Consider the following 16,988-nt stretch of genomic DNA (forward strand, 5'->3'; position numbering starts at 1 on the left):
GAGCCATTGCTTGGGAAAGACTGTGAAATGTCAGCAAATGTCCAAGACAAAGTAAGTGAAGAATTCCAGGTTCATCATTCTGCAGGATCTCTTCAGAGTAGGAAGGATAGGACAGATGAACCTAAGACAGCACACATGGCCTTCGTTCTCACCTTAATAAACAAACATTCAGGGAACCTACAGGACTAGTGAACGTTACAGTAGGGGTTGATTTTCAGTCCCATGCACTGTACATCATCATGTGGCCTCATAATAAATCTAAAGTCAGTCCTCAAGTGTGAAAGATCAGTTGTAGTTCATGAGCTGACTTGACCATAGGTATGAGAAAAAAGATCTGTGGGTTATATTGTCCACAAGCTTATTACAAGTTTCCAGTGACATGGCTGCCAAAGAACAACAAACGACTCTTTAAAAAATGTATGTGTATAAAGTAAATTATATATGTACATATATACACATACAATTTCTAGACTTAGAGGAGGTTGTGTGTATCTGCGTGTTTATATAAACACATGAATAAAATTTGGGAAATAGAGAAAAACATGAAGAAGAAAGGACCAGTCCATTATTACCCGAGGCAGTGCTAAAGTCAGTGAACATTTTTGTGAGTTCTCTGCCAGGCGCTTTCTCTGTGCTCATGTGCACAGAGGTCTTCGGCTTGCAGTCCAGCATTCTTTTCTCTCCTACATAATTTAAGCCAGTGCCACCCAAGGTCTGGCCTTCCAGTTGGCAGTGTCTCCATCCCCCAGAAGCTTACTGGAGATACAACTTCTTGGCCTAGCCCAGACCTGCTGAATCAAATCTCTTGGGGTGGGGACCAGGCATCTGAGTTTTAACAAGTCCTCTGGGTGAGTCAGATGTGCAGGAAAAGTTTGAGAAGCACTTGTCTATATCAGTGTGTTTTGTTTCAAGGGGGCAAATTATGCTCAGAAACCAAGAGGTGATCTTTACCAACATTTTATTTAAACACAGGTTGACTGTGGGGATTATAATTTCACAGGGCAGTAACATACAGGATGTCTCTTAATAAGTCAATAAAGAAATAACAGTCCAAACTAATGACATACTTATCACACTGTTGTTCCAGGAAAGGGGAGATGGAAGGAATAAAGTCCAAACTTAATTGAGGTGTACCTTTCAACAAGTTGGTTCTCAGGAAAGACGGTTCAGCAGATTTCCAACTGTCAGTGCAAAAACCACAATCCTTGTTTCCAGAGCGTGTTGCTAGGGAATCAGGACGCTCGTGTTGACAGGCAAGATGATCTTTGTGAGGCCACCGCGCTGCCCGGCTTCTACCACTACCGGTAGAAGAGCCCCCTTTACCATGGGAGGAGCTGGTGCCCCAGGGTCTTCGGAGAGCTATTTAGATCAGCAAAGGATAGCCTTGTCCAGACCGAACACTCACAAGAGTCCCCACAAACTCTGAGTATTTAGAGTCTAAATGTCCCCTTGCTCATGTTGCTTCTTCATAGGTTCTTATTAAGCCCCCAGCCGCACTAGTAAGTGCTGTCGGCAGCCACAGATGTGGATGCTGACATCCTGAAATACATTTTCACTTTTATATCAAAACAATAACTTCATTCTTTTTTTTTTTTTTTTTTTTTGGCCGTGCCCAGTGGCTTGCGGGATCTTAGTTCCCCAACCAGCGATTGAACCCTGGCCCCGGCAGTGAAAGTGCCAAGTTCTAACCACTGGACTGCCAGGGAGTTCCCCAATAACTTCATTCTTAAAAACAACTTCATTCTTGTCACAAACAAGGGGACCTGAAATCATATAAAACCACCTCATAACACGGCACCCCTCAAAGTGTGGGAGCTGTGAACTGGGACAGGACAGCGACAAGATGATACAGAAACGGAGAGTAAGCACTTAGAATCGTTTACGCCGACATGGCTGTGACACCCAAGCATGGGATCCTTTGTAAAATAAATAGCTTTGTTGTATTTTACGGAAGTATCGGTCTGAAGTAGATGCCTTGAAAAAAGGAGAGAAGGAAATTCATGATAGTTGGTGCCTGGGGGGAAAGACAAGAGAAACAAATGAGACTTTATTTTCTTCATTTAAAAATAATATCCAAAAGCACAGGCCAAGAAGAACTGGTCCTTGACCACAGACAGTTTGGAAAGCACTGGTCTACGCTGCCTTTGTCTCTTTTTAGACACAACACAGGTGCTTGTTTCAAAGGGAAACCTGCCACAGCTGCAGCAACTTGCAAGGGTCACTTCTAAAATGAGTGCTCGTTTGTTTTGCCGGAAGCAACAAAACATGAACTTGGTGTGGAGGGATAAGCAAGAACTAGACTTTGGTCTCTGGTTAGGGACAAAGGCAGCTACTGTAGGTTTTTTGAGGCAGGGAAATGGCACGGTCAGATTCGGTTTTTGCAGTGAGTGGGCAAGACTGGGCACGGGAGCATGAGTTAGGAGGTGATTACAGTTGTCTGGTCAGCAGTCGATGGTGGCTTAGGGTAGCGTTGGTGGAGATAAAGGGAAGTCGACAAATTCAAGAGATTTGTCTTTTGTCCTCACTTTTTAAAAAATGAAGCTTGAGGGCTTCCTTGGTGGCGCAGTGGTTGAGAATCCTCCTGCCAATGCAGGGGACACGGGTTCGAGCCCTGGTCTGGGAAGATCCCACATGCCGCGGAGCAACTAGGCCCGTGAGCCGCAATTACTGAGCCTGCGCGTCTGGAGCCTGTGCTCCGCAACAAGAGAGGCCGTGATAGTGAGAGGCCCGCGCACCGCGATGAAGAGTGGCCCCCGCTCGCCGCAACTAGAGAAAGCCCTTGCACAGAAACGAAGACCCAACACAGCCATAAATAAAAAAAAAAAAAAAAAAAAAGAGTAAAACCTTTATAAAAAAAAAAAAAATGAAGCTTGAGTAGATGTGTCAGGAGGTGAGGGAGAGAATTAACTCATTCCTTGGTTTGGCTTTGTTTCCTGGATATCTTAATACTGATGGTTTTTCATAGTAATCAGGTTTCTGTGCTATTTATTTCAAGAAAGGACAGGTAAATGGTTGCATGACTTGTATTTGCTCTTCTCTCACAGTCTGCTCATTGTCAGCTCTGTGCATTATCCTTTGACTTTACCTGAATACCTAGAGAGTATGGTTCCATCCTAATTTACTATAGGAAACCTGGTCATTGGCTCTTTTTTTTTTTTTCATCCTGGACCTTACAACCTGAGAGCACAATTATAATCATATTTCCACAGCAAAAAACAATCTGAATATTTAATAGATTTTATTGAAAATATGTTTTCCAGAAATATATAGGTATAAAACCAATTAATTAAAATTTTAATATTGTTTATTATATATGATATGTGCTTGCTTATGTGACTGCTAATTTCTGGTAATTAAATTCAATGTGTATGTGCTGAGACTACCCAGTTTCTAGCATGGGTTATGCAGTGATTCTCAGACTCTGGGTAACATTTCTTATAAAATTGTGAAATCTAGCCTAGGGTTGCCTTCTTTTTATTTTATCAAGTAAGAACCTAAAACCAAATTAAAAAAATTTTACATCTACTATCACCATCAATTCAAAAATTTTTAAAAACAATTAACCACCAAGGGTGGGAAGTAGCCAAGAAAATATTCTCTTTTTTTCCAATTACTTTTTCAAAAGCAGCTTTACTGGAGGCATAATTTACACATGATAAAATGCATCCGTATTAAGTGAGGAAAAAAAGTAGGAAGGACCAAATTTTAGAAGGTATTAAAACTAGGGAAAAAACAACCCAAATGAGTTTAGTTTTTGAAAAATGTATGCATCTCTTTTATTTTTCTCTTCTGATCGTGGATTGGTAACAATGTCATCGGGCTGGTCTGCAGGTAGAATTTGGGAGCCCCCATTCTTGGAGTGGCTGAGAAAGAGAAACTCTGCTCAAAATAGTATAGGGGAGGGATAATCATTTTCCCTCTACCCTTCTAGATTCTTGGCTGACACCCCCCCCAACTCCCATTAAAAGCCAGAGTAACAGGAGAAAAAACAATTTTAGTTAATGCGCATACACACGGGAGCCCCGTAAAGATATGAGACTCAAAAGGCAGCCAGATGATTGAGGCTCATATACCCTCCTGAGCTGAGGAAAGGGCCAGGGATCTAGGGCTTCAAAGGGGAAGATGCAATTTACAGGAAAGTGAGAAGAGGAAATGTTTGGGACACAAAGGTTGCGTGCCAAGCAGATAAGTCTCTCAGGTGAAAAAGTTATCTCTGGTATTAGCTCTCTTCCTGGTACAAGCCTCTTTCTAATGTAAATTTCCCTTACAAAAGGGTAATTAATAGTTTTCAGAGTTTCTCCTGTGTCTGCAGTTTCTCAAAAATATCAGCTCAAAATAATAAATATACCAAAGAGGCATATTTGGGGATGGCACATTCTGCTCCCCTTCAACTGAGAGAATGCAGAGCTAGTCCCAAGCAGCCTTTGCTGGGGGCCCAGAAAATGAAAAGTGGTCACCAGCTGAGGCATGGGGTAGCCATGGGGCAGGGAAGGGGACCATTTTTTGGTATTCTTTTATTCATTCATTACCTCTTACCAATCCACTTTTTTCCTTTTTAAACCTGTTTAGCCTATCAGCTTATCACTGTGGTGATCGCGGCAGCGGGAGGTGGGCTTCTACTCATCCTGGGCATCGCACTGATTGTTACCTGTTGCAGGTGAGTGGCAAGAGTCCACATTTTAATTCTCCTTCTTTGCCTGTGCTAAGCAAGGGTCATTTTTACCCCTTTTAAAGAATTTTCTGGGGTGGTTTACAGTATTAAATTGTAATGAATGACTGAACCATTTAAAAGAAGGAAAAAGGGAAATTCATGATAGGTAGTACCATCTGGGAAAGAAAAGGACAGCAAATGGGATTTTTACTAAAAAGCACGAAAGCACAAGCAACAAAAGAAAAAGATAGATCGGACTTCATCAAAATTAAAACTTCTCTGCTTCAAAGAACACTATCAAGAAAGTGAAAAAGACAACCCACAGAAGGGGAGAAGGTATTTGCAAATCATATGTCTAATAAAAGACTTGTATCTAAAATATATAAGGAATCCTTACAACTCAGTAATAAAAAGGTGAAACCGCAGAACGCATTTTGGGACTTAGTAGAGCGTAGGTTCTTCTGTCTTGGTGCAGAAAGAATTCAGCAAAGTGATAGATAAGAAGTGATTTATCAGAATAGGATGCTTGTGAGGTTTACAAGCCGGCGGGCAAGAGGGCGCCACACTAAGAACTTAGTGGGCTACAGTTTTATAATCAAAGGAAGAATGGGGAGGGGGAGAAGACCACTGTTGGGTGGATGTCAAGCTTCCATCATTAGCTCCTCCTCCACATCAGGCGGGGGAGTTTTCTTGTCCCTACATGGTGAAGCCGGGACTGTCATGGCACTATTTAAATAAGCAGAAGGGTGGTAACATATGCTAAAAATGGTACATCATCTCAGGTTTTAGTATAATGTCATCTTTGCCCTGTATGTTTGTTTTTAGTGCATGCAAAGGAGCATGTCCTAGGAATTATTAACTTACTGACCTTACTGGGCAGGATGTGGGTCTCATTTGACCATTGATTTACTGTTTGGGGGCATGTCTCATGCGTCTGTTGCTAAGCAAACCAGCTTGGTTTTGTGGTTACGTAAACCTGCTTTCTTGAGTGATCATTAACTTACAGGGGTCTCCCATGCTTTTTTCTTTACTTATCCCTTAGTGGGATCAACTATTTAATCACCTATTTTGTCCCTTTACTCTGTCCCTATCAAAGACAACCCAATTAAAAGTGGGCAAAGAACTTGAATAGTCATTCCTCCAAAGAAGATACACAAATGCCCAATAAATATATGCAAAGATGTTCAATGTCATTATCCGTCAGGGAAGTGCTGTCAGAACTAACCTCAGATACCACTTCACACCCACTGAGATGGCCACTAAAGCAAACCAACAAAAACCAGAAAATAACAAGTGTTGGTGAGAATGTGGGAAAAGTAGAACGCTCAGACACTGCTGGTGGAAACGTAAAATGGTGTAGTCACTTCGAAAAAGTCTGGCAGTTCCTCAGAACGTTAAGCAGAATTGCCATCCGACCCAGCATTTCCACTCTTACACCGAGAGAAATGAAAACGGGTGTTCACACAGAACCATGTACACAAGTATTCATAGCAGCATTGTTCGTAACAGCCAAAAGGTGAAAATAACCCCAATAGCCATCAACTGATGGATAGCTAAACAAAACGTGATATATCCATACAATGGAATATTATTTGCCATAAAAAGGAATGAAATACTGAAACGCGCTGTAACATGCATGAACCTTGAAAATAGTATGCTATGTGAATTAAGCCAGTCACAAAAGACCACACATGTATGGTTCCATTTATTTGAATGTCCAAAATAGGCAAATCAAATAGAGACAGAAAGTAGATTGTCAGTTGCCTAGGCCTGGATGGGCAGGGGGAGAACTGGGGAGTAATGGCTAAGGCGTGTGGGGTTTCTTTCTGGGGTGATGAAATTGTTCCAAGGTTGCACAACTCTGAATATACTAAAAGCCATTGACTTCTACACTTTTTAAATAAAATTTTTGACTGCGTTGAGTCTTCATTGCCGCACGCAGGCTTTTCTCTAGTTGCGGCGAGCGTGGGCCACTCTTCGTTGCGGTGTGCGGGCTTCTCATTGCGGTGGCCTTTCCTGTTGCGGAGCACGGCCTCTAGGGTGCGCGGGCTTCAGTAGTTGCGGCACGCGGGCTCAGTAGCTGTGGCTCGTGGGCTCCAGAGCACAGGTTCAGTAGTTGTGGCGCATGGGCTTAGTTGCTCCGCGGCATGTGGGACCTTCCAGGACCAGGGCTCTAACCCGTGTCCCCTGCATTGGCAGGCAGATTCCTAACCGCCGCGCCACCAGGGAAGCCCGACTTTTACACCTTAAATGGGAAAATTAAGAAGCAAACAAAGACGAAAGGGATTGCCTGGAATATTTAGCAGTGGAGAGGTGGCAGGCATGTGGATGGGCAGACAGTAGTAAACTTGGCTCTAGGCTTCCTGGACAGCAGTGGGATTGGGTTTTGATTGGAAAAGGAAGAAAAAGAAAGGAATTGGTTCCCTTCTCTGTGGTTATTCAGATAAGGGAAAACTCAGACTTTTGATTTAGATGATAATAAATGGCAGGAATTATCCTAACATAGCAGATGGAGGGGACCTACAAAATAGCAAGTTATCTTTTCAACCATTGACCTGAAGGACATTTTAAGGTATCCTCTATCTGCAGGAGTGCTGCAGAGAGCAAGCTGCTCCAACTGCCCATCCAGGGATGCAGGCCTCATGGTTCAGCCCATGCCTGTCATTTACAACATTGCAATCAAAGCATCAGAGATAAACTGTGTGAGTGGAAAGAAAAATCTGGGTATGAGACTAGGAGCTAGAGAGATAGACTTTGAGCGCTCCAGGAGACAGAAGCCTCCTATCTGCTCAGTGTCCTGTACCAGGTAGTATAGCCGTCTGGGGAAAGAGAGCCTGTGACTATTGGTCCCTGGGAGAAGGTGGCTGTGGATCATAAGTCATTGTTTGAGACAAGATGCTCCAGCCCCCAGGGAGCAACACAGTGGCAGGTCTGTTCTCAACTTGTAAGAAGGGACAACGCCTAAGCCCCATGCTGGACGTTTGGTTTTAAGATCCTGAATGATTTGGTGCCTTCCCTAGAACGTTTATTTACAGGAAAGCCAGGTGTAGAGGGAGGAAACTCCAGATTATCTTACCCAGGACAAATATCACTAAAAATGTCTGATTCGAGGTCCATTGCAGAAGGTGAATAACACATCCTCCAGCAGTTTCCAGTCAGAGAACTCTCACCACTAGGGAACTTGTCCTAGGGTTTCCCTGCCCCGCTGACATGAGAATCTATATGGGTATATACACAGGTGGGCATTTCTGCAAACAAAACATACTATTTTCATGGTTCATGAAGTAGCTTCATGCAGTGGAACAGCACTGGCTGGGGAGTTGGGAGGCCTGAATTCTGGCCCCAGCTTTCTTACAAGTAGCAAACTGTGACCCCAGGACAAGTCACATCCTTCACAAAGCCAGAGTTGCCCCGTCCCCAGAGCTCCTCAAGCAGGTTGGGAACTGCTGGACTAAAGAACCCTAAAGGCCCTTCCTGCCGCAACATCTTATGAATTTATGACTCTTGTTTCCCTGGCTGACCCCACGGTGCAGCGATCTCTGTCCCCCAGAACAGTCGAAATCTGCTCCACTGCAGCTGTCTTTGTCCTCTCTACCCCCGATAACCTGACCCTTTGGGTTGGAAGATTTTTTGCATCTTTTTTTTGCACCTAATTGCATTTTTATAGGCAAATACTAAAAATAGCAACAATAATAACATTCCTCGGTGGGCAGCTACAAAAAAATACAGTGGTGTCTTTAGGTCTGATTTTCCTTGCCAAAAACTAGATGGTGCTTTCACAGATAGCATTTCTTCACAGAACTTATTTCAGTTTTCAAAATTTTTTTACCTTGCAGAAAGAATAAAAATGACATAAGCAAGCTCATCTTCAAAAGTGGGGATTTCCAAATGTCCCCATATGCTGAGTACCCCAAGAACCCTCGCTCACAAGAATGGGGCCGAGAAGCTATTGAAATGCATGAGAATGGAAGCACCAAAAACCTCCTCCAGATGACGGATGTCTATTACTCGGTGTGTATTCCCACGCCCAGGTGACCTCCCGGCTCCAGTTTCCTCGGAGAATTAAAGGGATTCTGTTTTTTCTGTTTGTTCTGGGTTTTTCTTGGTTTTGTTTTTCTGGTCTCGACACGTGGCTTTCGGGATCTCAGTTCCCTGACCTGGGATTAAACCCGGGCCACAGCAGTGAAAGCCCGGAATCCTAACCACTAGGCAACCAGAGAACTCCCAAGGGATTCTGTTTTGCTGTAGTAAAAGCACTCCAGCTCATTAAGGGTTAAAAAGAATGGTGGCGTACGCCTCTTATTCACATAGTTTAATATTCAATTTACTTACTATCTATTTGCATGGGATTTATTAGTTTCAACATTGAGATATGAAGAGTATTTCCACAGAGCACAGTATATACTTTATGAGGTTGCAGCAGTAACCTTCTTGTCACACTGAACTTGCTTTTAAGTTACAGGATTGGAAGGTAAAAGATAGAGAAAGAATTTAGTGATATTTAGCCTTTGGCCCTTTCATTTTTATCTCTTGTCTGCCATGCTTTACATCATGTGGTTGGGTAGTTGAAACTGAGGGACTGGGAAAAGGTATAAAGAGAACAATTCAGTGTCATCCTCAACCAGCACTTGTCAGAGGTTTGGAAGATTCAATAGGTCTTTAATAATTTGCTATGTCCAGCCCTGGAGTGCATCATTTGGAAAGATGGGAGACCACCTTGAACCCTTGCTTCTTCTGTCCCACATTGAATAACCCATGTCATATTCCCATGCCTGCTCAGTTCTTGCATGTTATACTGCATCAGCCATAAAGCAAACACAGGCGGTGATACCTGAGCTGAAAAATAAACAGCTGTCAAGTGACTTCTCCTGCCTTGCGGAGCTGTTAGAAGTATAGCAGTAAACGTGAAACCTTGCCCTAAGGTTTCAAGGGACTTAATAGCTTTAGGCAATCCTGTTAACAGACTGAACAACCACTCTGGTTGCTATGGAGATTAACCTGCATGTTCAGACTTTGGATGGGAGGGGCATTCATGCTAAGGAAGCTGTAGTTTCAATGGACTCTGAAAAATTTGAACCTGGCTTGGAGGAAGAACAAAAAGAAATAAGGGGAAAGATAAATGTAGATACAAAGATAGATCTAGTTTGAATGTTTCCGTTGATATTTTTGCATAGGGGCTTTGCCTTACCCTCTGTTTGTCAGGAAAGTCTTTTTCCTCTGATAACTGCAGCCGTAACTAAGCAGGTATCTCTCCCAGGGGTACCCGCACACTTACAACCTTCACTAGGCCCTCCTCAGCCCCCAGGCAGCACCAGGACAGAGCAACTGACAGGCCTACAGCATCACAGGACCCACCTTTGCTGCGCATTCCCAGGCCATTAGCTGAAGAGTTGTCTTAAGTAGATGCACTCACAAACTTACATGAACCCCATTTTCATTTCAGACAGTAGGCTGAGCAGTCTGTAGAAGCAGAGCCTAAGCTGTCACCTGAGGGAGTGGGCTGTCCCTCACAGTGGTCTCAGGTGTACACTGGGCTCTCCTGGGATCCCCATTATAATAAGCAGAAACTAGTGTTTTGTTTCTATAAGCCGACATTTCTCCCTGAAGGAGGGCCTCCTCAAAGTAGCCAGGGCCTTCCCCAGGGGCTCCTTTTGCGTTAGGTAGGTAGTCACAACCCACTAAGCTGGGATCTGGTCAGAGACACCTGAGAATCAGCTGGCCTCCTGCTTTGGGGTCCTAACTCCACCTCCGACAGGTGGCCTCGTGAAGGTCAGTCCCCCATTCTCGGCAGGGACAATAGCGTTCTGCTAAATACCAGAGAGGGTTTAAAGCCATTGTGCTTCGCAGAGAAACTCTTTTTTAAAAGTCAGAATGATAATCAGATAATAATTACTCTTGATAATAATCAAGATAATAATTAACCCAGGTCTTTTCCTACGTTGGTCTAAAATCACTGGGCTGCTCTTGGGACTTCCCTGGTGGCGCAGTGGTTAAGAATCCGCCTGCCAATGCAGGGGACACAGGTTCGAGCCCTGGTCCGAGAAGATCCCACATGCCGCGGAGCAACTAAGCATGCAAGCCACAACTACTGAGCCTGTTCTCTAGAGCCGGCGAGCCACAACTACTGAAGCCCACACGCCTAGAGCCCGAGCTCCGCAACAAGAGAAGCCACCACAATGAGAAGCCCACGCACCGCAACAAAGAGTAGCCCCGCTCGCCGCAACCAGAGAAAGTCCACACGCAACAACGAAGACCCAACACAGCCAAAAATAAATAAATAAATAAATAAAATTTAATAAAATAAAATAAAAATGACTGGGCTGCTCTTGATTATGTAATGTTTCTAAAAAACCCCTTTTAAAATATGGGCAAAGGGATCCCAGGTTCCATAAAGAGACGACCTGGGAGGTCCTGACTTCTAGGTCAGACCTTGCTCTGCTATGTATAGCTGCCTCCATCTTAAATTTGTCAAAATATAGCATTCATTGTTTCTTGTTTCTTAACTATTAAATTTAAACCCAAGAATAATAAACTGACTTTTCTTCTTTTCTCTTTGGCCACCAGCCTACAAGTGTAAGGAATCCTGAACTTGAACGAAATGGACTCTACCCGGCCTACACTGGATTGCCAGGATCACGGCATTCTTGCATTTTCCCCGGACAGTATAACCCATCTTTCATCAGCGATGAGAGCAGGAGAAGAGACTACTTCTAAGTGCAGCAGAGAGAGGGGCCCGTTGCTGCGACTGCACCAGCGGAGCACCTCCCGCCGGCCGCGCCCAGGACTTGTGCAGCCACACCTGAGCGGCCAGCGGAGAGGGGACGGGCGTGGGGGGGGGGGTGTGTGACCACAGTGGAAGGGGACAGCTGGAGCCCGTGTACGTGGAGCTGCAGGCTGCTCATCCGGCACCTTCATTGCTACTGTGAACGTGAACACGGGCCAGTACGGTAGAGTCCCGCATGACTGCAGCTTGGCCGTGGCTTCGGGGTGACTGTTAATTAGGGCTGATCATCAGGCATCAGTGCAAGGACCCAGGTTTTCCTTAGTTTGCACTTTAGTAAATGCAAAAGTAGGGAGGGAGGTCTCCTTTTGGATGTTTCTCAAGACTGCTCCAGAAAGAAGGCCTCTTCTACTCGGGCACTTCCATAGGCCTCAATTTGGTGATTCATTTACAGCAAAATACCGGCTCTTTTGTTGTTTTCCTGCCCAGTAGCTACGTGCTGAACGACAGATGCTGATGGACACACCACCAGTGTTTGGAGATGCTGGAGCTTAACACACCCTCTTAAGTCGTCTCGTGCTATGTTCTCCAAACAAACCCCCAAAATGAGGAACTGAAATTTGTGAGGCACAGCACACGATTCCAGTTTGTTTTCTTTAGCCAAGGTGACACATTTATCTAGGATTATCTTTTTTCCCTTTGCAGTTACATCTGGATCAGGGCAAAACAACTTCCATTTGGTTCTAGTTAGACGCATCCAGCTGCCCCATAGTGAGGCCCAGCAAGCACTGGACGAAGGCCCTGGTGGAAGGGTGCCATCCCTGAGGGCAGTGCATGGTGCGTGGGCTCTGACCTCCATCCTTGAGGCCAAGGCTGCTACATGTGGAGTAGAAGTGGAGAGCTCAATGCAGGTCGGGTCTGAGCTGGTACTTCACCACTAATGGAGAAGCAGCTTTTGTTGTTGCTGCAGCTGAACATGGTTAGGGAAACGGGCTGAATAGGCATATTCGATTTTCTGAAACACCAGTGCTTTGGGAAGCCGGGCGTGCGGTTCCTGAGGAAGAATAGGGAGCTGGGCTGGAGCCACACGTGAGCCTGCTTACCCACCAGTGCGGCATCTTTGCCAGTAGCACCGATCTCGTCCGCAAACTCAGTGTCGGTTGAGTGGTTCAGCCAACCACTCAAAGCTATTTATTCATTGAAGAAATAACTTATTTTCTCTCAAACAGTAATTTGTAACTCTTTGTACTACTACGGAGTTCCCTCCAGAAACATGGGTATAATTCAAGTCAGCATTGGAGAACTAAAGACTTCTGGCCAGTTAGGGAGTTGAGCGTTTGCCTTGGGGAAGGAAATTCCACGCGTCTTACTTACGGTGGCTGAAACGTGGGTCCTGCGAGGGGGGCATATCCAGTGCTGTGCCTTTAACTGCTGCTTGTGGACCTGTGATCGTTCTCACCTGCCTTTGAACATCCTGGTTCGGGATGAAGTGAAGAGAACACAGAGGTAAAAGAATTGTTCCCACCCTGAAGCTCGGAGCTCAGCGGCACCCACACTTCTGGAAATGGTGCAGCCTTTGGAGACGGTTCTGTCCCGGGCATGGTTGTTTCTTCAAGGTTCTCTAAGCTCTTCAGAATGAATTTAATCATTAGTCTTATGTAATCCTCGTCCAAACAGTTTTAAGTGCAAACTCCTGAGTCCCGTGGTCTCCACGAGTCACCATTTCCCTGCTGCAGCAGGAGTACTAGTCAGCTGTGATACCACTTAGTAGTTTAAATTGCATTCATCTCACGAGATAGATACAAAAAGAATTCTGTTTTGTTAGTGGGTGCCAACTTAAAATTTCAGAGCATCCCCTTTTAGAAATCTCGGGTCTGGCCTCTCTCCATGCAACCGAACGGCCGTCTGTGCCTCGTGATCTCCCATCTAACTGGAGAGCTCAAGCTCCTGCACTCAGCACACCTGAGCCAGCAGGCTGGGGCCTGAGGGAGGCAGCTGCTTCCGGGCTTTGGCCGCAGAGCCTCGCTTGCCCCCGGGACCCGGAGCCACAATGGGGGCTGTCCCCAGGCATACAGGCCTGCCGCCTCCAGCTGACAGATCATCGCCTGTGCCAGGGTCGGAAGCTGTATGCTTCACGACGTGAAGCATTCTGTCCCCAAAGCATCCTGGAGCAGAATCTCAAGATCCAGAAAAGAGTGTGCTGTGAGTTCCAAGAATGCTTTCCTGGGAGTGGCTTTTGTGCATGTGAAGTGGATTAAGAGTGCTGTTTTTCCTTTTACTGTGAAAAAGGGAGGCCCACTGCAAGGTTGAGTTCACATCGTATCTGCCGTTTCTAGGAGGCTTGCAGGGTTGGGGGCGGGTGGCCGTGCCAGTGCCGGCTGCTTGCCTGGGTAAGGAAGGCAGAGGCTGGCTTTGTTCCTGCTTGGGGTTAAATACCTCTAGAGGGTCCTCCCTGAGCTGAGACACAGCTGGTGGGGCGGCAGCCCCTGGGATGGGGGACAGGCTGGCTGCAACCCTGGTGAGCAGAAGCCATCGCCTCCGGCACAGGTGCTGTGTCAGTCCCTGTACCTGGTGTGTGCGAGCCCTGTGCACAGAAATGCCTGGGTCCTGCGTGGGAGCCCCACAGCTGGGGGCGGTGGAGGAAGCTGCCCATGAGACACTCAGACGTCTGCAGGGAAGAGTGAGGCCGCGTGGAAACCCATGTCCCGCAGCAGGTGGAGCACGGTGACTCTCAAGGCAGGGAGATGCTCACTGGGGCCTCCCGGCATCTGCAGGTTTTGTCGAAGCTCCAGAGGGTCTTATTTCTGGTGTCTTTTCCTCTTGCCCCATGAGCCAGCCCAGGGCACTAGAGACAATTTAGAAAGCCTGAATAGTCACAACAGGCATCTCATGTGTTCCCACCACATCCCGGCTCTGTGCAGCGTACGTGGCCTTACCGCACCCTTGTAAGGTGGGTGTGAGAGAGCCCATTTCTCGGACATGGGACCCTTCAGAGGGGATAAGTACCTTGCCTTGGAGGGCCAGGACTCAAACCCTTCTGCCTGGCTTGTTCTCGCTGTACCTCTTGCCTCACCTCCCTGGCAGATGCCTCACCATCCAGTGTCAAAGAGAGCTGGAGAGAGTGGGCTTAAAATAAAAGTTGTTTATTTTAAGAACTTTAATATTATTAAACAGTAACTAAACTAATGCCATGAAGTACAAAAGCAAAATGTTGAAACAGTCCTTTCAGGTCTGTTGTTACATGTATTTCTTGGATGCTTGCGGTCGTCATCAAGATAACAGTGGCTGGCTCATGCTTGTTAGCAAGAAGCATATTGGTACGTGGCTTTGGTTGAGGGAGGTGTATGGTGATGACCTGGGTGCTTGACAGACACGGCCAGACTTAGACATCTATCTGAGGGCTGCCTTGCCCTGCTCCCGCGGTGAAGCCATGTTTCCCACGTACTGGAAGCATGTTTTTGTGAACGTGATCCGAGTCTGGAACATATTCAGTTGAAATGTCTTAAATGCTGACAAATCTTCCTCCTTTGACAAAAGTTTGTTTTCAGAAGCAGCTAAGTCATTTAGAGCCAAAATTGCTGAGTGGATAGTGTAATCAAGCTGGCTGATAGCATTTGAGGTCAAAAACTAAGATGTAACCGTTAAGTTCTCGAAGAGGTCGTTCTTAATGTTGGCCCCAATGGGAGGGCAACATCTTTGCAAGATGAGGCTGGATGGCTGCCCACGAAAATGTCATTGAAGGATGATATTCATTCAGATGTGAAAGTTCCCAGAGCAGACACATCAGGGTCACTCCTCACATGTGGCTTCTTGGGGCCTCCATTAAGCCATCTTGCCCACTGGTGGTACACCCAGGTGGGTGCCTGTAACTCCATGAATGCTGCCTGCAGAAGCAAGAATGTTCAGGCCAGCTGCTTCTGGCTTAGTTTAGCCTAACACACCCCAAACTAGGGTTTTGACCCATGGTTCTAAGATACACTGATTTCAAAACTAGAGCACTTCTTTGGAGAGAGGAAGAAAGCAGAGTTCAGTATCTCAGTATTTTGTATCTTATTGAAAACCACCTTTAGTATCAGAGATATTTTTTCTGTGTGAAAACTTCTGTGGGGATTAGAAGGGACATTTCATTTCCTTCTTCTTGACAAAGCGTCATTCTGAGGTTCTCATGTGCATTTTTGGAAATAGATACGGTTTTGTAGAGTTGGCTGTTAAGTATATGCTCTTTTTTCTTCTTCTTTTCTTGGCTCCCCAGAGAAGGAACCTGGTTAAACTACTAGAAAGATTAAAGTTTTAAATGTCACTTAATTTGTTGTGCTAAAGTATCTTTTCAAGAGTGTTATAATCCATCCTATTTGGTGTGAAGTGCTCACAGAAAACCCTGTGAAACCAAAGGGGACAATTGAGGTCTAAAAAAAGACATATCTTAGACTGGCTCTGTTCTCATGGCATTTTAAAGAGGATATTTAAAAGGATTTGCATATTAGATTCTAGCTTTATCCTTTTTTTGTTGGATACATAATAATGCACTTCAGGTGCAGAGTTCTTGGATAGGAAGGATGGGACTAGACAGGGATGGGATGGAACCTGTCTAGCTGGGAAACTAACCCAGGTTTCTGTATTACTTCGCCTATTTCTTAAAAGATCTCTCATCATGGGTTGCTGTGAGTTTTGTTAATGTTTGTGTTGCTGGATTTATGGTTAAATGAAGCATGTAGCTGGAAGATGAACTTCTGAGTTTTCACATTGTCCCAGATTTCTCCTTGCAGACCTTTAAACCTTAGCCCCTGGTTGATTGTGTTAAATCCATTATGAGAATGTTATTTAAAGTTGTATTATAATTGCAACCTCCACGAATTATTCAGTACTGTAGCAGCAAAGTATTTGTAAGAATTCGATTATTTTTATACTTATATCCACTATAAGTCTGGCGTTCTAGTCAGTAAAATGATGCAATAAAATCAATATCATTTTCACTGTGTTTTTCTTGTCATAACAAACAAACCACAGCAGACTGCAACAAGTTCATTTTTATGAGGGCATCATTTAAACAACAGAGCTGCACTGTGAACTCTTACATGGCACATGTAGGGGATGAGTCACTTCTGTATCCTCAGTGCCTATAACAAGTGAGGAAATATGCTTTTTTTTTTATAAAGCACATTTAAAACACTGTAACTGACTTTATTTATTTATTTATTTTTGGCTGTGTTGGGTCTTCGTTTCTGTGCTAGGGCTTTCTCTAGTTGTGGCAAGCGGGGACCACTCCTCATCGCGGTGCGCGGGCCTCTCACTATCGTGGCCTCTCTTGTTGTGGAGCACAGGCTCCAGACGCGCAGGCTCAGTAGTTGTGGCTCACGGGCCCAGTTGCTCTGCGACATGTGGGATCTTCCCAGACCAAGGCTCGAACCCATGTCCCCTGCATTGGCAGGCGGATTCTCAACCACTGCACCACCAGGGAAGCCCAGGAAATATGCTTTTGATGATGGATGGATGGGCAGACGGATCAGGCATAGCACCTGCTTTTGTTTACTTTTCTTTCTGCTGGTTGGAGAGAGCCAGTAACCAGTTTTCAGACATGGAAGATTTCCTCCTCAATGCCTCCCACCATCACTCTTC

The 16,988-nt window shown here is 45.2% G+C and overlaps 1 protein-coding gene across 3 annotated transcripts in view; it reads left to right on the top strand.

Annotated features, from left to right (window-relative positions):
• HEG1 (heart development protein with EGF like domains 1) overlaps positions 1-16,506 on the top strand; it is an 83,457-nt gene extending 66,951 nt beyond the window's left edge. The window contains exons 16-18 of one of the 3 annotated variants that reach the window (XM_068546583.1): positions 4,570-4,657; positions 8,488-8,662; positions 11,216-16,506. In XM_068546583.1, the coding sequence (XP_068402684.1) occupies positions 4,570-4,657; positions 8,488-8,662; positions 11,216-11,365 (413 nt within the window). In that variant the 3' untranslated portion in view covers positions 11,366-16,506. Of the gene's footprint in view, positions 1-4,569; positions 4,658-8,487; positions 8,663-10,638; positions 10,914-11,215 lie in introns of those variants that run through there. The other 2 variants (XM_068546585.1, XM_068546586.1) reach the window with 2 other exon arrangements.
• Positions 16,507-16,988: the final 482 nt, after the last annotated feature.

The sequence above is a fragment of the Eschrichtius robustus genome, chromosome 6 (assembly GCF_028021215.1).
Source record: "Eschrichtius robustus isolate mEscRob2 chromosome 6, mEscRob2.pri, whole genome shotgun sequence".
In the NCBI taxonomy this organism is placed as follows: domain Eukaryota; kingdom Metazoa; phylum Chordata; class Mammalia; order Artiodactyla; family Eschrichtiidae; genus Eschrichtius; species Eschrichtius robustus.